General features: G+C 28.9%; 1 protein-coding gene across 3 annotated transcripts in view; it reads right to left on the bottom strand.

Moving 5' to 3' along the window:
- The window catches only part of LOC129957550 (uncharacterized), a 46,416-nt gene that overhangs the window by 5,508 nt on the left and 16,668 nt on the right, over positions 1-24,240 (bottom strand). The window contains exon 1 of one of the 3 annotated variants that reach the window (XM_056069906.1): positions 6,171-6,307. The exons of 1 other annotated variant lie outside the window; for it this stretch is intronic. Coding sequence is in view for 1 of the 2 variants with exons in the window: in XM_056069905.1 (XP_055925880.1) it covers positions 19,394-20,896 (1,503 nt within the window). In the remaining variant the exon portion in view is untranslated. Of the gene's footprint in view, positions 1-6,170; positions 6,308-18,837; positions 21,078-24,240 lie in introns of those variants that run through there. One more of the 3 variants, XM_056069905.1, reaches the window with a different exon arrangement.

The following is a 24,240-nucleotide window of genomic DNA, read 5'->3' as shown; positions in this document are numbered from 1 at the left end:
TGCATGATCTTTACATTTAGATTTCTATGAAATTTTCAGCAAAATCGGCTCCAAACTCTTCTGTCAATTTTCAACATTTTGGTTATTTTTATCATTTTTTTCAAAATTAATACCCAATTATTCAGCACTCTACGACTTCATTAAAATAATATTTGGCATTTTCTGTCACAATTCAAAATTATATGTCAATATAAAAAAGAAAATGCTTAGATAAAATGATAATACACTTAATATTATATCGACTGTGTATTATTAATAATAATAATGAAAGAAAAGAAGAACAAAACACTCATCTTTCACCTCAATTCAATTTAAAATACAGTTCTAATTGCATTTTTACTAGAAAGCAACTCGATGGAAGATTTATTCAGCGCAAAATTATATTTTAATCATACTAATCGATTTAACACTCCCCAACAATGAATTCTATACAAAATAATAATAATGTTAACAAATAAACAAACATTACATTTACAAATATTACAACCTCAATAATGTTATAAACAAACATTGCATAATTGCATACACTTAAATCAATTAAAGTTATGCAATGTGCAGTTGCAATGCAACAGAACCTAGACAGTAAAAAATTAAATAATATTCTTCACAGATCACAATTATATAAAATTAAATCAGATTTTCCACAGATCAGTACCAGCAAAAATTAAATCAGATTTTTCAGTCAAAATAAAAAAAATTAAAACAGATTTTTTCAGAGATCAGAATTATAAAAAATTAAGTCATATTTTTCGGAGATCAGAATCATATAAAATAAAATCAGATTTTTCACAGATCGGTATTAGAAAAAATTAAATCATATTTCTCAAAAATCAGAATTAAAAAAAATTTAAACAGATTTTTTCAGAGATAAGAATTATAAAAAATTAAATCATATTTTTCAAAGATCAGTATTATAAAAAATTAAATCATATTTTTCAGAGATCAGAATAAAAAAAAAAATTAAAACAGATCTTTTCAGAGATCCGAATGCAAAAAAAAAAAAAAATTAAATAATATTTTTCACAGATTAGTTTTAGAAAAAATTAAATTATGTTTTTCAGAGATCAGAATCAAAAAATAATAATAATAATAATAAATAATTAAAATAAAACAGATTTTTTTCAGAGACAAGAATTATAAAAAATTAAATCATATTTTTCAGAGATCAGAATCAGAAAAAATTAAAACAGATCAGTAAAAAATTAAATCAGACTTTTTTTGAAATTATCATGAAATAAAGCCACCATTCATCATTTGGCTGTAATTGACTGATTAATGAACCGCTGAGCTGACACATTTGTTTAAACTAGAGAAACAAGACTTGACTAGTTGAAACATATTTATGTCTGTTCAAAAGACAAAACAGCACCCATGTCTTACTACAGCCTAAATGCTTATAACTTCGTTTTCTTGAAATAATTGTAAAAATAATAATTTTCTTGAACTAATAAATTGATTAAAACTTAAAACTAATTTTAAATTAAATGAAATTTTAATTTTCCAATAATTAAACTTAATTGAGAAAACAAGTAAATCGTTGCCTTATTTCTAAATCTGAATTTAAATATAATCTTGGATAACTCGATTTATGGTATTTATATATTTTTCCTTTACAGATCTTATCATTTATAATCATAATTAATTTCTATTATTGTAATCATATACTAAACAGTTCTATCTAATTCCTTTCTTGTTCTATTTTTAAAAAGTTTTTATTTGTGAAAGTGATTCAAAGTGATTCATAATTTTAAAGTAAGTAAAAATAATGAACAAGAAACCAAGAAAAGATATGTATATCGTTTTCGTTTTTCATGATAGTCCATTTAGCATGAAACTCTACAATTTATTATCAAAATAACTAAATAAATACTTTCAAGTTTAACTTTTTTTTCTGGATTCCTTTTATATTATTCACAAAAAAAAAAAAAATCACTAAAAAAATAAAGACAAATAAAGAAGATGATATCTTTTATTATAAAAAGAACAAATTGCATTTCCTTGATGTAAAATTTCTTCAATAAAAAATTATCTAAACAATTTCAAACAGAGCAAAAATATTCTTAACGTTTTCTTAAAACCGTAAAAGGCTAGGTCTGATTGACCCCTATAAGGGTCTTTAGGCAGTACAAGTTTCGGCTTCCTTTCCCAAATCAAATATTTTTATATCTTTTTAATATATGAACGGCTCCACCTAAACAGCTTTAAGAACCAAATTTTGTCAAACTGAAATCGTAGAATATTAAATTTCAAGAAAGCAGATTTCAGCAAACAATGCATTAAAAAATACAGATTTACAATTTAAGAGCAATTTATAAAAAAAAAAAAAAATTTAAACAATGACAGCAATATTCAACAAACTTTAAATTTTATTTAATTATAGAATCGAACTTTTTCTATATTGTAAAACAATATGCGCACAGACATTTAAAATTATAAAGCAACGAAATATAAAACTAACAAAAGTTAATTAATTAGAAATATTTAGTATAGTAATCCAAAATCTGGAAGATACTTAATCGTACTTTGAATAAGTTTTAATGACATATCTTTATATATTCAATGAAAGTATAAAATACTTGAAAAAAATTTCGAGACCTAGTTGTCCTTTAGGTCCCAATAAAAAGGGCAACTTTGCCAAGTTTCTGTAAAACTAAAAAAAATGTCGTACAATGTTCTTGCGATTCACAACCAAACAGTACAAAATTCACCAATTATCTACTGAAGAATGCAATTAAATTATCATTGGTAAAATAAGCATAAAAATAAAAAGTTTCCAAATAAATAAAAAAACGATAAAAGTAATTGTTATCGTATACACTAATTTGCTTTATAATTGAATCGATAGAATTGATATTTTTTGTTCACTACATACTTTTTGCTAGTATTCAAGAGTTAAAAGAAAATTACTCATGATTTAATAAAATAGATACTAAATTTAATTGGAATAAATTTTAATATATAGCCCTTGTAAATTCAATGAAAATACAAAACACTTGAAAAAATTTCAGGGTCACGGTGTCTCCTATGCCACGGTAAAATTGGCAGTAAATTCCTAGATGGGCCCACCTCTTGGCGACTTATTTGAAATCTCGCCAAGTTGACTACTAATTGAATATTTGTTATTATTATTTATCAATTAAAAAACGATACTTGAAGGCCAGAAATAATCTATACTTATAATAAAGCTCAATGTGTGTGTGTGTGTGTGTGTGTGTGTGTGTGTGTGTGTGTGTGTGTGTGTGTGTGTGTGTGTTGGCGCTCTACAGGCCAGACCGTTTGACATACAGCTACCAAATTTGGTACATGTATACCTTGGAGGTTGGGAATGTGCACCTGGGGTTTCTTTTTTCGAATTTTTAATTAGAATTTTAATTATTAGTTAAAAACTAACTTTCCCGCCAATAAAATCTTTCATTTTCCCCACCGCCAACTTTTCCGCCAAAAAAATCATCCATTTTCCCCAGCGCCAAACGAGAAAGGATTCAGTTTTTTTTTCTCCCAACAGTAATGAGGCTAGGGTTAAAAATTTTCGGCGGATTATTTCAATCGGTTCTGTTTATTTTCTTAATGTTTGATGCATTTAAAATTAAACATTGTTAATGAATCAATCTTTCAAATTCATTCTGAAGTACTTTTGAATTAAAATAAAACAGAATAAAGGAAATTAAAAATTTCTAATCCGCATAGCGTTACCCCAACTGGCGTAGAAAAAAATCACGTATTTGCGTTACGTAACCGGCGAAGAAAATTCACGCATGCGCATTCTGTTCTGATTGTTGCCATGACAACGTTATCAATGGATGATTTAAATTATTTTTGGGTTAGTTGCATGCTTTTGTAAGTAAATTGTATTTATATTAGTTATATATTTTTTGTATATGCTTATAGTTTTAAGTACATCGTTTTTTAAGTAGTTTTTTTAAAACCTGTTTTCGACCGATTATTTTAAACGATTCATTTTATTTTCTTAGTGTTTGATGCATTTAAATTTAAACATTGTTAATTAATCGATCTGCTCATAATGAATCTAAGAAAATTTTGTTGACCAACTCTTGAGATATTACATAAATTTAAAAAGATATTCTTTAGTGCCCATAAAGTTTAAACGCTGAGTGACTCTATTTTCAGTAATCAGATTATAAAAAAATGCTTTGTTTCAGTAAAAAATATTATTATATTAATTGAAGATAAATTCTTTCCACTTTAATTTAAAGCATAAATTCTACGGGTGCTAACAGAAAATGAGAGAGATACATATTACGTTATGACTGAAGGCCTTTATAATATTATGAATGAATTATATGATAATCAAAATTTGAAGTTTTAAAATATTTTGATGAAGAAGCTATTAAAGTAGAAATTGCATAAAATATTTAATTATTAAAATTTTAAAGAACATTAAGATTGGCGAACCGGCTGGTCGCCAAAGGCGGCTAGTAATAAATAAAATAAAATAAATATAATAAAAAATAAACATAATAAATAAATAATTATAAAATAAAATGAAATAAATATAATAAAAAATAAAAATAAATAAAAAAAATCCGTCTAGGTTGCCACATTGGCAACGTTATTGTCCCTCGTTTGGCGAGAATTCAAAAAGACTCCAACAGGTGAGCTGTGCTAGGATCCACCCAAAGAGGCAAACATCCCAAGTTTCTGTAAAACTAAAGAATGTAACACAATTTTTTTGCGAATCTCACACAAATAGTAGAAAATTGACCAATTATCTACTGGAGAATACAGTTAGATTATTATTAGTAAAAATAAATATAAAAAAAGATTGAAAATAAAAAAGACAAAAATAATTGTTCTTTTATAGATTTATTTCTTTTATAATTGAATCTATAATTGACATAATTTATAATTTTTGTTCATTATACACTTTTTACTAGTTTTCCTGAGTTTAATAAAAAATATTCACGACTTCAGTTATCCGGCTAGGTTAGGATACGATTTTTCAAATAATAATAATAATGTTTACATGATGTTTTTATATTAATATGGTAAAATCCTAGATGGGCCCACCTCTTGGCAACTTATTTGAAATCTCGCCAAGTTGACTACTAATTGAATATTTGTTATTATTATTATTTTTCAATTAAAAAACGACACTTGAAGGCCAGAAATAATAATAAATATAATAAATAATTAAAATAAATAAATAATAATAAAATAAAATAATAAATAATAATAAAATAAAATAATAAATAATAATAAAATAAAATAATAAATAAATAATAATAATAATAATATAAATAAAAATAAGAATAAAAAAATAAATATAATATAAAATAAATAAATTTTAAAAAATCCGTCTAGGTTGCCACATTGGTGACGTTATCGTCACTCATTTGGCAAGAATCAAAAAGACGCCAAGAGGTGGACTGTGCTAGGATCCACCCATTAATATAAAGATAAAATAATGAATACAAGTGCAATTATTTTAATATATACGTAGCTTGTGAAGTAAAAGCATATTTTTATGTAAATTTTATCATTTATTTACAAAAATTAGAATTGTTCTAGATAATTTTTTTTACAGTTTTTCACTTTTTCTTTGTAACATTACATGCGTAACATATCTTAGAATGTAACTAACTATTATCTAACTATTGTCTTACTAAAATTTTTGTATGTAAAATATGAAATTTGTTTTAACACTATTTACATTAAACAATCATAAATCCACTTCTAGAGCATTCAACATCAAATCCGCAATTCATCACATTCTGTATAACATAACGAACCGTAATTATAAATCTCACTAAGATATTTTGATTATTTTTTGAGATATGACGATACTCATATAGTAGAATTATGAAAAAAAAACACATCGTTTCTCTCTTTAAGTTTTTAAATATTTATAAATAAGCAGCTTATAAATAAATTAAATGCTTATAAATAAGATATCATTGGAAAACAGAAACGTACCTATTTTTTAAAACAGCAAAAAAAAAAAAAAAAAAAAAAAATGCGACTTTTCATCGAAATTCATGTTTCTAACCTAGTCGGATACCTTAATAAAATAAGAATTCTTCATTTCTGTAATATTCTTCATTCTGTTCTGGTAATTTAAAATTAATTACAGTCAACAGTTAGCAATTTCGAATCGCTCATTATTCGCTTTCTGTCAACAGTTCACTGACTGAACGAAGTAAACAACTTACCTCTCCAGCATTATGGAGAATCTATTTCATCTCAAGGGCAGCTCTTTGTAGATTCGGAATTCAAGTCACTGTTTTTTTCACTCTAGCCAGAAATCAATTGGTATTGTGAAACTATTCAACAATTGCCAGCAAAAATTAAACCGTTATAAGTTGAAAAAATCGAATATGACAGCAGATGCACTTCTAGAACATCTGAACCGACGGATGAAACGAATCCGAATGGCGCTATTTGAAGACGATCGATCTTTTTGCTCTGGCGTTGATGATGATGATTAAAATTTGACCAATTGCGCAACTTTTAGTTATTTGATGTACCCATTAATAATTCAATGAATATAAAACAATGTGTTTAAATCATATTTTTTGAATAAAAGAATCAAAGGTTTTCTTTAAGTTTTTTTATAGAAAATTTCCACTGTCAGTTAGTTACACGAGCCTCATTTTTCTCTATAAAACAAATATCTTTGTGATTTTTTTCTTATCTGTTCTAAACAGTTGTTATCTCAAATCACATATTTAATTTTTTAAAAATATTATTAAGAGCTCACGGAATAGATTGAAAGAAAAATTTTAATAAGAAATTTTTATTTCATTTCATTATATTTTCATCAAAGCTTCCTTTTTAGTTCTACACACCGCCAAAAGATGGCCCCAGCAGCAGAATCTGCTGCCGGATAATTCTAGAATTAGAACCGCAAATATAAATATGTAGCAACCAATTTTGATACTTAATCTCAGTTTCGATCTTCTTTCAAAAAATAATACCATTTAAGTAATACGTAACTTCGAATAATTAAAGTGATTTTGTAATTTGAAGATGAATTATCATTTCCTTTACTTTTCAACTTCCTCGCAATTTTTTTTTTCTTTCATTTTGTGAAAACTTTGCATGTAGATATAGGTCAGTGTTGGCACGTGCAGTGGAAGAGGGGGAAGGGGGCGTTGTTTATATTAATTTTATGATTACGCTTAATTTATAACGGTTTTAATTTGAATAATCCAGATTAAAATCAAGTAACGTTTAAATGTCAGAGCATTATTTTGATTTTTTTTATTCTTTATCTTTCAGTAGTTTTATATAAAGTTATTCAAAATATTTTTTTTTAAAAAAAATATGTTCACTTTATCATTTCGAAAGTGTGCTATTCTATAATTAAATAATATTTAGATTGAATTCATTTTTTTATCTTTTACTATTTCTTTTAAAACTGATTTCAAATTTGAATCTAGAATTTTTCTGATATCAAAACAGATATATAAAGGGACTTGTAATTAAATGTCTTGCCAATTTATAACAAATTACATATATGGAGAATATATGTTTTCCCTCTGCTTCAACATAATAATATTTACAGGAGGGCATTCGTTTTCTAAATTGCATACTGCATCAATGCTACAGGCAATATGTCTGTGAAAATCGATGCTTTTCTTACAGTAAAGTGTTTCGAATGTGACCGGAAGCTGCAGTGACACGTGCCATCGGTGCTACAAAACCGATCGATAATTTGAGGGGTCGCTTCTGTTTTTGAAATCTATTAATAAACAGTGAAGGGGGATGGAGCTCCGCGGTGCATTGTGGGAGAATCGTCCATCTGTTTAAAGATGGAGGGAACTGTATTGATCCACTGAATGAGGAAGATGGACAACTTGTTGATTTATTTCCGCCATTTTAATCATCCGCAACTGGTGGTGATTCGCAAAAATTCAAGTTAGCGTTATGTATTGATTTCGGAGCAGATAATATAAAGAAAGATTTAAATTTTTTTTTAAGGAAAGATTTTTAATTTCCTTTTTTTTTAAAGAAAGAATTAATTTTTTTAGAGATGTTTAAATTTTTTTAAAGAAAGATTTTTATTTTATTTTTGTGGAAAGATTTAAATTTTTTTTAAAGAAAGATTTTTAATTTTTTTACAGAAAGATTTAAATTTTTTTTAAAGAAAGATTTTTAATTTTTTTACAGAAAGATTTAAACTTTTTTTTTCCAAGAATGATTTAAATTTTTTTTAAGAAAGATTTTTTTTTCAGCAAGATATTTAATTTTTTTCAGAGAAATTTAATTTTTTAAAGAAAGATTTTTAATTTTTTATAGAAAATTTTTTAACTTTTTAATGAAAGAATTAATTTTTTTTTGTTTGTTTGTTTGTTTGAACACATTATGTAAAGTTTTTCTCCCTTTAATAATCATTTCGATCATTTTTGCCAATTCAAATAAAACTCTCATTGGAAAAAACAAAAAAAAGAACGTTAAAATAAGAGCTACCGCATTTGATATACCTTGGAAGGAAAAAAATGTGCACCTTAAGATATGCAAATATGATTTATTTTTCAGATTTTATTAAATTTTAATTAAAATTATTAATTACATATGTTGTGAAATTTTGAAATTTTTCGTCATAGCTTTCGAAACTGATATCGCTCCAAAATGGTATTTACATCATCTGATAATTCAAAGGATCGTCATTAAAATTATCAAATGAATTTGTGACTCAAATTTAGATCTGAATCTAATTAATTAAAAAATTAAGTTTATTTAACAAAAAATTTCACTTTTTAAAAGAAACAGATCTCTTTAATTGCTACTATAAATATCTCATCGTGGATTTTTCTTCTATGGTTGAAGGTGAAGGTATGACGGCTTATTTTTCATAATGAGCTAATTTCTGTTTAAAGTGTGCTTTTAATATATTTTCTGAAATTTTGTCGCACTTGCATCTAAAGTTAATCTTTACAACTAAGCAAAGAAGAAAAATTTTTCTATTTTGTGCTTAGTTGAAAAAAAAGAAATCCTCCAAAAATTGTGGTTTCATAGGATTTTTTGTAACTATTGTTCGTCAATGGTATTCGGTTTATAATCCAAAAGTATGTTTTTTACAAATTATGAGAGAAAGTTTATTGGAGACCATTACCGTTAGTTTGTGTTCTTTACTATATAATTTAATTTTGAGCATTCATTTAATTAATAAAAGAAGTGCACTCAGAAAACTCGTTCAAATAAAATTAAATGTCGCTTAAATTTTGTATCATTATTTTACTAATGCTCCAAATCATTTACCTTTTGCACATTTTACTTTTATTTTGATTTTAATTCTAATATATATATATATAGCCTCCATTAAATAGTAATTAGATTACGCTTAAAAGTTGTTTGTCATTCTTTTTTTTTATTATTATTTTGTTTAAAATTACTTTAAAATTTTGAATTTTTTATGGAGGGAATACTTAAACCAACTCTCCTGAAGGTAACTCTCCGGAAAGAACACTACTAACTATTGTTTATATGGAAAATAAAATTATAATAAATTTTTAAAAAAGCATCTAATTTTGGATGTTGAAAAGAGGAAAAGAGGAGCAGTCTAAGAGGATTAATTGTTTCAGCACCCCTAGAAGGTGTAATCCGGCCCTAATTACTTCGGAGAGAAGGTATTTACAGAAAAACATGCAAACTCAGAATAAATTCACATTAAATGCCCACCTGTTTAATAAATTCTCTGTAGAGAAATTTATTAATAATCACTTAACAAAACTATGGCATCGAGTAAAGCATCGTTCGATTGCAAATCGCTTGCAATCAACGAGAAGAATTATATTGATATAATAATTAATTAAAAGTTGCTAATAAGGATTAAATTGGCTATTGAAAAATGTCCAAACATACAGAGTTTGAAGAGTTCTTTTAATAAAATATTTACTTTTTTTTTTTTTTTTTTTTTTTTTTAATTCGATGGAATTGACAGGCTCGTATTCTTTTTCTACATTCTTTGCTGCGTTGTGTTCAGAATACAATTTGCAATCAATCTTATAGCAATTAGTTTGCAAAAACAATTTCTTTTCTTGCAGCAATGTGTTTCGAATGTTTTTATGCAAGCTGCAGTCACACGTGCCGTCTTTGGAACAAACCGATCGATATTTAAGGGGTCGCTTCTATTTTGAACTCTATTTTTAAAAAAAGTGAGGAGGCGGGAGCTCCCCGGAGGATTCTGGGAAAAACCGCCCACCTGTTTGAAGAGGGAAGGAGTTGTATCGATCTGCTGAAGGAATAAGACGAAAAACTTGTTGATTTATTTCCGCCATTTTAGATGCACGCAACTGGCGGTGACTCGCAAAAATTAGATGGCGTTATATACTGAATTTCGGAACAGATAATATAAATAGAGATTTTTGTTTGTTTGAAAACAAATCCTGTAGAATGTTTCTCCCTTTAATAAACATACTGAACATTTCGATAATTTTTGCAAATGCAAACGAAGAGCTCATGGAAAAATAAATAAATAAAAAAAAAAAATAAAGAAAGCAAGAAGCAAAGAAAACTAGATAGTGTGTGAGTTGGTACATAGTGGAGACCATTACAATTAGAGCCACCACATTTGATTCAGTTATATCTTGGAAGAAAAAGAAGAAAAAAACCTTGCTCCTGAAAATATTCAAAAATGACTTCTTTTTCAAATTTTGTTAAATTTTAATTAAAAAGTTAGTCAAAATTTAAAGTTTTTCACCATAACTTTCGAAATTGATATCGTTCCAAACTGATATCATTTTTGACATTTTACATCATTTTAATATTCAAACGATTATTTTTTTACAATAATCCAATGAAATTGTAACTCAAATTTATATCTAATTTTAATTAACTTTTAAAAAATTAAGTTTATCCATTAAAAAAATTGAAATAATTTTGATTGTTACGGTAAATATCACATCTTGGATTTTTCTTATATTGTTGAAGGCGAAAGTATAACGGCTTACTTTTCCATAATGAGCTGATTTCTGTTTAAAGTGTGCTTTTAATGTATATTTTAAAGTTTTGTCGCACTTACATCTGAGGCTGAACTTCACAAGCAAAGAAGAAAAACTTTTATATTGCACTTAAAAAAAAAATCGGCTAGTCTAATCTTTCGTAATTATTGTTCGTCACTGCCATTCGGTTAACAATCCAAAAAGTACGTTTATTTAGATTATGAGAGAATGTTTATTGGAGACCATTGCTGTTAGTTTGTGGTATTTTCAATGTAATGTATTTTTGAGTTTTCATTTAATTAGTAAGAAAGGTGCACTCGTGACTGGTTCAAATGAAATCAAATATTGCTTGCATTAACATTATTATAACAATATTTCTAATTTATTGCTTTTTGAAAAAAAAAATTTTTATTTTTTTTTTATAATTCTAAAAAAGATATATAACTTCATTTAAAAAAATTTTTGATCTTATGAATAATAATTAAATTATATTGAAAATTGTTTTGCACCCTTTTCTTTAATTTTGTTTAAAATTACTAAAAAAAAAAAATTATGGTGATTTTTTTATGAAGGAGATACTTAAACCAACTCTCCTGAAAGTTTCTGATTGATTGCCTTTTGCACATTTTGTTTTTATATTGTATTATAATTCTAAAAGAGATATACAGCCTCACCGGTTAAAAAATTACCTGACCTTATCAATAGTAATTAGATTGTATTTAAAAAACTTTTGGCCATTTTTTTTTATTTTGCTTAAAATTATTCAAAAATTTTAATGATTATATATATATATATATATATATATATATATATATATATATATATATATATATATATATATATATATATATATATATATTGTGGAAGAGATATTTTAAACCAACTTTTCTGAAAATAACCCGAAATTAAATGTTACATTATTATTTCGATTCAGTACTAAAAATCTGTTTATATGGAAATTAAAATTATAATAAATAAAAAAAAAACCATCTTATTTCAAATGTTGAAAAGGGGGAAAGCGGAGTAGTTCCAAAACTTCCATGTCTAAGCACACCAAGAAGATTAATGCGGCTCTGGAGATACCTCGAAGAGAAGGTATCTACAAATAACCTGCAAACACAAAATAAATTCGTATTAAATGCAGTAAATTCTCTGCAGAGAAACTTATTAACAATCACTTAACAAAACTATGGCATCGAGAGAAGCATCACTCGATTGGCAATCAACGCGAAGAATTGTATTGATGTAATGATTAGTTAAAAATTGTTAATAAGATATTAAATTGGCTATTGAAAAATTTCCAAAACATACGCAGTTACAGAAATTCCTTTATTAAAATATTTACCATTGTTTTTTAATGCAATGGAATTTCAAGGCTTGTATTCTTTTTTCTAAATTACTTGCTACGTTTTGTTCAGAATACAACTTGCAATCAAACTTATGGCAATTAGTCTGTAAAAACAATTTCTTTTCTTGCAGCAATGTGTTTCGAATGTTTTTATGCACGCTGCAGTCTCACGTGCCGTCTTTGCGACAAACCGATCGATAATTTGAGGGGGACACTTTTCAATTCTTTTAATAAACAGCGGGGCCTGGAGGTTCGCGGGGCATTATGGGAGAATCGCCCACCTGTTTTCAAGGACGCAGGAGACACATCGATCGATCGATATTATGCTCGATCGATCGATGGCTGAGCGGAGGAGGACGGCTAACCTGATCCCGTATTACTGGAATTTTAGGCATATGCAAATCGGTGCAGATTCACAAAAATGCAGCATGGCGCTATATAGATAATAATGTTTTTGTTTGTTTGTTTAAACAGATCTTATAAAAAAATGTTCTCTTTAATAAACATCAAGCATATTCGATAAATTTTGCAAGCGATTATGGAAAAAAAATTAATAAATAATAAAAATAAAAAAATAACAGAAAGTTGTGTTTGTGCTAAAAAAATGTGCACCAAGACTTTCTTTTCGAAATTTTATTAAAATTATTCATTAAAAATTAAGCAAAATTTTGCAATTTTTTTAATAACTTCCTAATTTATTATCACGCACACATTTTTTTTTTTTTTTTTTTTTGTATATATAATCTTAACTTTCAAAACATTGCCTTTTCAAAATTTCATTAAGACTGTAGTTCAATTTTTTTTTATCTAACTTTAGTTAATTAAAAATATTTTAATTTTATTTAACAATAAATTCCACTCTTGTAAAGAAACTCGGACCGTTTTCAGTCTTGTTATAAAAATCCGATTCTAATTTTTTTTTTTTTTCCCATTGTTGAAGATGAAGGAATCGCAGTTTATTTTTTCTATAATAAACTAAACTCAATGGCACAACAGCCCTATATGGGCCAAGGCCTACAGTGCCCACATCTGCTTACTTGACCGAGGACCCTTGGGGTGCGAGACATATGTCCCGGTTTTGTGGTCAGCCTAAGGCCCCATTCCAACAACCCGTGATTCTTCAGCGGTAAACTGGACAAACATCAAATCACCCCAGAAAACCGCAAGAGAGGGTCAAGGGGCAAAGCGAGCCCCGTCTGAAGAATCACGGGTCGTTGGAACGAGGCAAAAAGCGGAACCCTCAGTGTTTAGTTCGCAAGCATGCTTGGTCCTCAGTTTATTGTCCCACTGAGATGATGAAAGGCAGAGTCGACCTTGCCCAGCCACAGGATCGAACCTCTGCATTGGCAGCGCGTACCACTAGGCCACCGGGTTTCTCTTTCTGTAATAAGTAGATTTCTATTTCAAGTGTATACTTTTTGAAATTTTATTGCTCTTATGTCTAAGGCTCTTCTTCACAATTAAGCAATGAAAAAACTTGTTAAAATGCATACGTTTTGAAATATTTCTCCATCTTCCTGTAATGTTAGCATAATGAATAAAAAGACGTAATACTTATAAAATAGTACGAGTCAAAAGATTTCATTTTTGAAGAATGCTGCTCTGTCGTATAATATAATGAAATATGTAAAAATATATTATCATTTTTTTTATGATGTGAAAATTGCTTTCTTAATGTGGTAAACTGAATATTATATTGAATCAAAAAAATCAAGATAAAATCAAAAAATTTATATTATATTGTACAGAAATTATTATATTGAATCAGAGAAATCAAAGAAAATCACAAAAAACAGGAAATTTGTATTATATTGGACAGATACTGCTATATTGAATTAAAGAAATAATTTAAAAAAAATCAGAGAAAACAGAAAACTTGTATTATATTGAAATGCACTTATTATATTGAATCAGAGAAGGCAGAATTTAAAAAAAAAATCAGAAAATTTATATTATTTTGTACAGGAATTATTATAATGAAACGGAGAAATCAATAAAAATCAGAGAAAACAGAAAAAAAATCAGAAAATTTGAACAAAATCAGTGAATTAGAGTAAAAGAATCAGAGAATTTTTCTGAGAAAAAGCAGTCCTCTGAGATATTGCATAAATTATGAAAAAATATTCTATAGTAGAAATAAGATGTCAGGGCTGGGATTATTCTATTTCTGTATTCGCATTTTTTAAATAACATGTTTGATTTCAACAGAAAAGTTTTTGTCTGATTAAATTTTAATTAGTTTAATCGCTTCTAATCCAAATTAAAGATTTAATTTATTAATTTGAAAGTTTTAGCCTCATCGTCATTAATTTCGTTGAATCAACTGATCTCTGGTAAAAAAGGTAGAGGTGCGCATGTGCTTGTGATCGAAAGGCCAAATCATTTGATATAGAGCTTTCGAATATAGCACATAAATAATTTTAGAGAACGGAAATGTGCATTTTGGAGCGATGTTTTTCTGAAATTTGAATTAGAATTTAAATTTATTAATTATTAAGAAAATTTTAATGTCCTTTTCGTAATAATTTAAGAAAATTTTACAATACAAAAAAGAGATTTTTATCTATTCTACAATTATAAATGTGAAAGTTTGGATGGATGGATGTTTGTTAGTCAATCACGTCAGAACGGAATTGAATGAAATTTAGCACAGAGGTAGATAATAGTATGGAATACAACATAGGCTACTATTTATTCCGGTTAATTTTTTATTAATTAAAAACTAACTTTCCTGCCAAAAAATCTGAGGCAAAATCCCGCCAAAAATGAATAAGGCTTGTTTTTTTTTCCCCCACTCTAATCAGGTTAGGCTTAAAGTGTTTTTAACCCAATATTTCAAACGATTCTATTTATTTTCTTAGTGTTTGATGCATTTAAAATTAAACATTGTTAATGAATCGATCTTTCGGATTCATTTTGAAGTACTTTTAAATTAAAATAAAAAATGAATTAAGGAAATTGAAAATTTCTTATTTGTATTGCGTTATCCCAACTGGCGTAGAAAATTCACGCATGTGCGTTACGCCAACTGACGTTGAAAATTCACGCATGCGCAGTAGGTTCTGATTGTTGACAAATGTGTTTTCATTTTAATTGAAAGTTTAAAAATTATGTGTATTATATTGTTGTAGCTATCTCAATCTCGATCGATAAATAAAATAGACTTGACTTGATTTTAAAGAAACATGGACTTGATTTGCTGATTTGTTTTATTTCAGGTATACTATGTAAATAAATTGTTTTTAGGTTAGTTGAATGCTTTTGTAATTAAATTGTATTTGTATCTATATTATTATTATAAATGTGAAAGTTTGGATGGATGTTTGTTAGTCAATCACGCCAGAACAGAATTGGGTGAAATTTAGCTGAGAGATAGGTTATAGTCTGGAATAGGACACAGGCTACTATTTATTCAGTTTAATTGAGTGGTTAGTTGTTTATTAATTAAAAACTAACTTTCCCGCCAAATGAGTAAAGCTTTAGGGTTTTTTTCCCCCCACGTCAATGAGATTAAGCTTAACATGATTTTGACTATTATTTCAAACGATTCTGTTTGTTTTCTTAGTGTTCAATACATTTAAAACTAAACATTGTTAATGAATCGATCTTTCGGATTCATTCTGAAGTACTTTTGAATTAAAATAAAACAGAATAAAGGAAATTAAAAATCTATAATCTTTATTGCGTTATACCAACTGGCGTAGAAAATTCATACATTTGGGTTGCCCCAATTGGCGTTGAAAATTCACGCATGCGCAGGAGAAACAAAAGATAAAGCCATTGATGCTATAAATTCCAACCAATTTCCCCGCGTACAAAGTCGCGGGTAAAAGCTAGTATTATTATAAAATCCGAAATGATACCAATTTTTTTGCCTTTAAATAATTTTTTATTCGAAATCATTTTTTTAAAAATATTTAAAAAATATCTTCTACCAAAGTATCTCATACCTTATTACAATAAAGATGCATGTGTGTGCTTGTATTGTCATTCTACAGGCTAACTCGTTTTACTTGGTGCTACCAAACTTGGAATCGATATAATTTGCAGGGTGAAAATGTGCGACAAGAAAAGAAATTTAATTAATTAAAAATTAAGCAAAATTTTGAATTTCTTGTGAGGAAGATCGTTCGCTCCTTTACCCAAGACCAGTCTCGCTGATTTTTTCTCCTTTAGTGTGATGGCAATAAGGCAATATTTCTGTTGCAATTCTAAAAAATAATAATTACATTTCACAGTTACAATATAACTGCATTCCCCAAAGTCATTTTTTATAATTACATAACATATTTATTGTTATCCAATATTTAATTGTTAATAATCACCAGATTAAGCAATATCGTAATATAATCCTTTTAATAAAATGCACTTAACAAAATGAAGCGAAAATTTACGCATTCAAGAATGCTTAAGTAATTTGTTGACTTCTATATCTCAAACATTAATGCAAATGAAGGGCAGGACGGTTTTAAAATCTTATTGATTGAGTGTCAGTTTTCAGTACGAAAATTTAGTTGGGAATATCGGTGGAAAGATCACCATTCCAAATTTCAAACTATTTCAGAGTCACAACTTTTGAATCAAAATAAAAATTGATCAAATATAAAACTCTCCAAACAAATTATAAATCAATTTTAGTATGCCTAGCTCTTCGTGTCATTGAATTACAGCATTTCCAGGACCTCTAAATGACAAATGTAGATTGATTTAAATAAAATGTTGATAAATTTTGTGTAATAATTATTGAAATTTATCCATCTATAGCCTTTAATTGCCATGTTCGCAGAGAGACTTAAGACAATCAGCTATTTATTTCGATTAATAAAGTTTGCGAATTTATATCAACGATAAATAAAATAAACCGAGAGTCTCAAACATTTCAGAAATCTTGTAGCTTAAACGGGTTGAAAAACGAAGTTAAAAAGATTTGCTATCAGGTAGTTGGTTTATTGCCAGACAATAAAAAAACAAGAAGCGATACGATAGGCATTTTATTTAAATCTCACAGCAACTTTAACATCAATTCAAAAATTACACCAAGAATTGTAAAACTCTTCAAACATCGAAAACAAATAACACAGAGACACATTTATGAAATTATTCCATTGATCTTAAGCACTTAAAGAATGCATGGAAAAAACAAGGATATAGGATTTAATATTTTTACTTTTAGATTTCTCAACTATAAAATTTAAAAAATCATTCCTTTAAAGAGCAAAGCATAGTAAAAAAAGCTATCAAAACACATCGCCAGGTTTTGTTCTGCAATATAAAAAAACAAAGACATAATTTACAGCATATAAATAACCTATACCTATATTTTATTGAATTAAAAAATAAATAAGCCAATTGCTTTTATAGAATCTTATAATAACTTTATAAAAAAATGAAATTTGTAAATGAAGTGATTCTCAAAATTTTAATAACGTGTATAAAAAAATTTAATGATTTTTTTTTAAATTCATTTAATTAATGAATGACTCTTTTTTTAAACATTTAAGAAGGTGTTACGTTCAATACTAATTTTTTTAAAAAACTACGCTGTTCTTGTTTTACAACATTATCTAACAAAGTTACAATTCAAAATATATAGAATATACATTCACGCATCTTGCTGAACAAAGAAAATTAAAGGAACCACTCCTAAATTAAATTTCAAAATTATCTTAGAGAAAATTGGAATTCTAATTCCAACTAATTCGAAATTAAATCACTGGCAAATTTTGTTTTGCCATATAATATGACAAGGACCAAATCAATGAATAAATATGATATGCACAGCATAATAATTCACATCATGTACATTTCAGATGATGCAAATTATTTATTTACATATCTTAGTGAACAAAGAAAATTAAAGGAATCATTTCTGAATCGAATTTTCAAATTATCTTTAAAAAAATTCGAATTCTTATTCACAAAAAAAAAAAAAAACTAATTCACAAATTGCATATAATATACACATTATAGTAATTTACATTATATACAATTCATAATACGCAAAATATTCTGAATCCACAATATGTAAATTATCAAAATATATTTAGAAAATTGCATTCTGCAATTTCGTTTTGCACAATATGGATACAAAAGCATTTATCCAACAAGGATGCAACTCAATGCATGACCTATTTATATTTAACTGGGATTAAAATTAATGAGCAGCAATTTAAAATAATCAATTTAAAAGAAAACACAAAGTTTTCCGTTTTAATAAATTACAAGACAAAAGGGCGACACGCTTCGCCCATGTTTTTTTCCGTTTAAAATAATTGGGAATATCATAGAGCTGGAGAAACTGTACGGATTTTGTCAATTTCTATTTCATGTGAAAGTTAGTTACCCCTTCATATGCCGTCGATGGCGTCCATTTCTCGACCACCGTCCATTCTCGAGTAAAACTGCAGAATCTCTACTTCACTGTACATTCTGTGTAGTTAAAAACCTTAAAAATATTCGTAGTCAACAAATGCTAATAAAATATGTAAAATATCAATTTCGCCGATTTTTATTTCACACGAAAACAAATGTCTTCTACGTCGATCACCAGCTGCTGTTTGCCTCCTTTTGCTCCATTTTTGTGAGATATTGCAAAATGAAATTTATATAGTAATGTCATCCCTCAAAAAAGGAGCCAAATTTCGCCATCCTGGAAGCATGGCTAACCAATCAGAATTCTTGATCATCATTTTGCAATCGTAATTTAAAACTGCGGCTTTTTCTGTTTTGATGCAATTTATATCTTCAAAATTGGTTCGAGATGTGTAAATAAAAAGCATCAAAACAGTCATCGAACGGCGAATAGTATTGAAAAGATTAATTTGGTTGTGTCAATCAACATAATGTGCTGTATCTTCTCACAACAAATATATAGTAAAAGTATAGTTATAATAATGTAAGTAAAAGTAAACAAAACATTATTTCAAATGACACTTGCAGAATAAAGATACAGCACGCAGGGTGGTTGGCCATGTTCCGAAGTAAAGAAATTGTCATGTTGCAACAAAAGTAGATCCAGCTGCTAAATAAGAAAGCTTTGCCTAAATTATATGCTACAATATCGCTGGAAAAATAAAAGTACATGCTTACAAAACAAAGTACAAGCTTTCCTTTCGGCAGAGCATGTACTTCGTTCTCGAACTTAATTTGCTCTAAATAATTTCTTAGGCTGTTCGGCATGATCTTCATTGCGGCGTTTCCTCACTACACGTCGAAATATTCTTTTGCAATCTAAGGCCCATCGATCGTACTTTGCTCCACTTTGATCTGCACGGATTTCACGCACAAACTTTCGGAACCACTCGCTTCTCCGGTCCTCAGGAAACCGCAATCGAAAATATGCCACGAGATTCTGTTTGCTTTCATTGGCTAACTGGGATTCACGGATAAAGAGTCTTAGGAAATCCCACTTGCCTGCAGTTACTAGAGCAGGTATAAAGTTACGCCCCATACTTTGGTTGACCAAAAGTTTCACTTTCTCTTTCACATTCAAATGCCTGAAAATAAATTTCACGGTCACAACATCGTTGATCCTTATGAATTCCCGCAAGAAATGCGAGTAATGAGTCAACGTATAATTTTTATATTTCTTCGGACTCATGCGAAAAAATATCCGGAACAATCTCGGATAGTTGAATCCTGAAGAACTGTTATGGGCCAGAATGAAAAGCACCCGGCTGTATTCTTCTTTTGTGAGAAGACGGAATCGCAATACATAATATGCGTGTCTCAAGAATTCAGATTGCGAGGGCCAATCCAGAAGACTCTTAAGGGTCTGAACCGGCGCACTACGAAAGAAATCTCGATGTTGATGTTCTTGCATACGGCTCATCAAAAAGCGCAAAACGTCGCTATATTTTTGGTACTCGTGCAAATAGGAACAATGATCAAAAGAACGCAATTGCGCTACACCCCTAGCTACTCTCGTTATTCCGTCTAATCTGTGTAAGGCGAATAGCGTTCTATAAAAATACTGAGTTGCTGCTCCATACCCTTGGAGTGCAACATATTCAAAGATATTTTCAATGATGGAAGGTATATCTCTTTGCCCTTCTGGGAGAAATAATCCCACCTGATATCCTTGGTGTCTTAATAAACAAGTAAAAAAAACAACTATTCTAGGCTGTGCAATCTGCAAAGGATCATCCCTAAAAAAAACTTCTTTGTACGAATAGGGTAATTCTTTCCAAAGTTCCTTTATATCTTGACAGAAACAATAGAGGCAAGCTAGTTTGTAGCACTGCTCGGCGCTTAACTTTCTGCTGCGGATCAGTATTTCGGCCGTTTTCTCGTAGTCCACAGTCCCGTAGCGTGTCCAACGTATAAGCTCTAGATTCTCTAGTCTAGACAAAACTCCATCATATTGCTCTAAAAAATTTTCATGAAACTTCACCCATTTTATTATTTCCCTACAAACAGCTTTGATTGCTCCAAGTAAATCCTGCTCCAGCATTAGAGGCAACGAAATATTAGCTACAATATTTCTCGACATTTTATCTATTTCAGGCTCAAATTCTTCTTTCGTCGAGTCTTTCATTCTTGCAGCAAACATATACATGTTAGGGCAACTACACAGAATAACTGCCGTCCTTTTGAGAGCAAGATCCTCTAATGTCTTCGAGTACAAGTATCGGTCCATTGTCATCGATTGAAAAACTTTCTTTTCACTTTCCAATAGATGGTTCTTTAAAATCGCATACACAATATCTTATGTTCTCCTATGTTTATAATTTTCCTTACAGATAACGCGCCTACTACATGCTTGATGTTCAAGGGCATTTGAAAACAGGTCCATCCGTTGTACCTATCTGCCACAATACCACTACCTGAAACGAAAGAAAAAAACGGATGATAAACGGATTTCGCAATAAAATTTAATATTTAAAAATTTCGTTCAAAACCAACAATCAACGTGAAAATACAACAGAAGTTACTTATAACTACAGTGATGGCCAAAATTGTGGACACTTTTGTAATTCGTTATGTTTTCCAACTTTGTATGCTTATAGAAAATGTTACATTTCACAAAATGCAAACCCTTACATATCATTTTAAAGAGAATTTAATGCTGATTTCAATATAAAAGCAAAATTCAAATATTTTCAATACAAAAAAAATTATTATTACTTTAATCTGAATAACAAACGCAGTGATGAAGTGGATTGTAAATTCTAACTTTCTTGACCAATCACTATTTTTATTCTGGGAACCAATAAAATGTTAATAACTGCCGGAAGAAGATGACATCATGTTTGAAGTTGGAACAGGTCATTATTGTGCTTTTTTCTATAGAAAGAAGACTGTTTTTTATGTAATGAAATCACAAGTACGAAATTTTGCTAAGCTTTTTAATATTTAGTAGGAACTATTGTAAATATTTCTAATATTTGTCATGAAGCAATGCCATCAAATAAAAAAAATAGATTGGACACTTAGAAATAGGACTAAGATTATTGTGTTACATGAATGTTTTCTTTCCAGTGCTGAAATTGCAAAACAGGTGGGTGGTTCAGTAACTACATATGGCGCCCGAAAGTTTTGTTTACGGTACCAGGAGACAAATTCAATAAAAAACAAAGTAGGAAATGGCTGATAAAGGTACACCACATCTGTTCATGACAGAAAAATAAAAAGACTATGTCTCCATGATCGAAGAATATCATCAGCGGCCACCAGAAGCGAATTGAATGATGCTGCTATTTATGTCAATTCAAGAACAATCAGGGGAAGATTATTAGATGTTAGACTAAGAGAGATAATGCAACGAAAAAAAATTACAGCAGTGTATAAAAAGATTACAGTGGGCAAAAGAACACATTAATTGGCCAGATGATCAATGGTTACAAGTTATAAGGAGTGATGAAACAAAGATATTGTTATTTGGTAGCGATGGCGAAAATAGGTAAGACATAGAATAGGCAAAGAGCTACATCCTGACTGCATTCAGGCAACTACGAAGAACTCCGTTTGTGGAATGATTTGGTCATGCATGTCAGCAGACGGTATTGATCTCTTTCATGTTATCGATGGGAGATTAAATGCAAGAAAATACACTGACACTATTCTAGAGCCAAAACTTACACCTTCTATCAGTGATCTCTTTCCCAACCATGCATCATTTATTTTGCAGCAGGATTCAGCTCCTTTACCATACAGCAAAAATATCGAAAGTCTGATTTAGTACAAAGAGCATTGAATTGTTATCATGGCCAGAAAACAGTCCTAAAACTCAAAATTATTGAGAACTTTTGGGACCGTTTGAAAACTCTTATATATATGAAACGTTCATCAAAAAAAAAAAGAAAAGAAAAGAAAAAAAAAAGGATTAATTGAGTCTATAATTGTTTCCTGGCCTCCTATAATAACTGAGGAAGAGCTTAAAACTGTCGTCAACTCAATGAAACATCAGTGTGAAGCTTTATTAAAAAATAAAAGCTACCTTCCTAAGCACTGATAACTCAGTGCAGTCATCAGCATCTAATATATCCTTTAATCCGATAATTATTGCCTTTCAACTTTTTTTGCGTTGCAAATATTTGAATTTTGCGTTTGGTATTGAAATCAACATTAAATTCCCTTTAAAATGATATGTAAGTGTTTCCATTTTACGAAACGTTACATTTTCTATAAGCATATAAAGTTAGAAAACATTAATATTTTCGAAAGTGTCCACAATTTTGGCCACCACTGTATGTTTAAGGGCCCAAAACAAAACCGGAACTTACAAAAGGTGTCTATATTGCTTCATAGACTCGGTGCAATTTTCATCACCTGTGATTGCCATAATAAGAATTTCAATAAGTGAGATTTGTGAACGGAGTTTGGCAGATAGTTTAAAGAGAATTTGGGAAATTAAGGCTCGTTTATATGCAAGTCGCATATGAATGATTGGAACACATCCCCCCCCCCTTCATCTAAGCAATTCTGTAAACAGATGCATCAGGATTTCCAAATATATATTAATGATGAATAATTAACTTTTGTTGCCTCAAAAGCTTTTTTTTTTTTTTTTGTATTATCTGTACGCTACATCTTTACCAGAAGCTTGTAACAAGTGAGGGCTGCGACATGCCCCTCCCCAACCTTCCTCTACGCAATTCTGTAAACAGATGCATCAAGATTTCCAAATTTGTTACAGTTGAATAATTATTCATAATTGGAAAAAAATTGCTTATTATCCTTGAAACACCTCGAAATATTGTCATTTTTAAGCGAATTCTTCTGCCAACCGTAAGTTCGCGCCTACAGCTTCCGATGTGAATCCGGTTTTAAAGCGGGCTACTGGTTTAACGATGTATAGACTTTTTGCTGCGTTTTCGGTCTTGAAATCAAAAGCTATTAACCTCCGAAAAAGAGTTATTGCAGGATAGGTAATTGCGTTACATGGGCTATTAATGGATAGAAAATTGTGTTACAAGTATATTTATTTAACAGATATTTGAATGTAACATAAAAATAATTCTTTCTCATTATTTATCAAATGTATTGGGTTTAATTATGTGAAAAAATAATAATTAGGACAAGTAAATTTTAACGTTGCAGTAAATTACAAAATGGAATTTATTGCAATGAAAAGCCATTTCGTATACTGAGGCATCAAGATTTGGGGCAGTTTGTCAGAGATACAATTTTTTGATTTTTGCTTTATTTTTATGGAATTTCATCGGAGACTTATTTTTTTTAACGCTTCCTTTTCAATAATACTCAGTTTTAACTTTCACGCACATGAAGTATAATAGGAGTATTGGAGTCGCCGAAAAATTTGAATTCGAAATTTTGACGAAACTTCACGTTATAAATCTCAAGGAATTCGAAAAACACACGTTTAGAAAATGTCCGCCTGTTATAACGATAACACAAAAAGGCTTTGAGCCAGATGGATTAAATTTAGTATATGGTTTTATATCATATTTTAAGATTTCTATCAAATTACGGGCAAAATCAGTTGAGAGGAAGTATGTCTGTCTGACTGTTGAAATATGAGGTTTC

This window comes from Argiope bruennichi, chromosome 11 (assembly GCF_947563725.1).
Source record: "Argiope bruennichi chromosome 11, qqArgBrue1.1, whole genome shotgun sequence".
NCBI lineage: Eukaryota > Metazoa > Arthropoda > Arachnida > Araneae > Araneidae > Argiope > Argiope bruennichi.
This window is presented reverse-complemented; position numbering and strand designations above follow the sequence as displayed.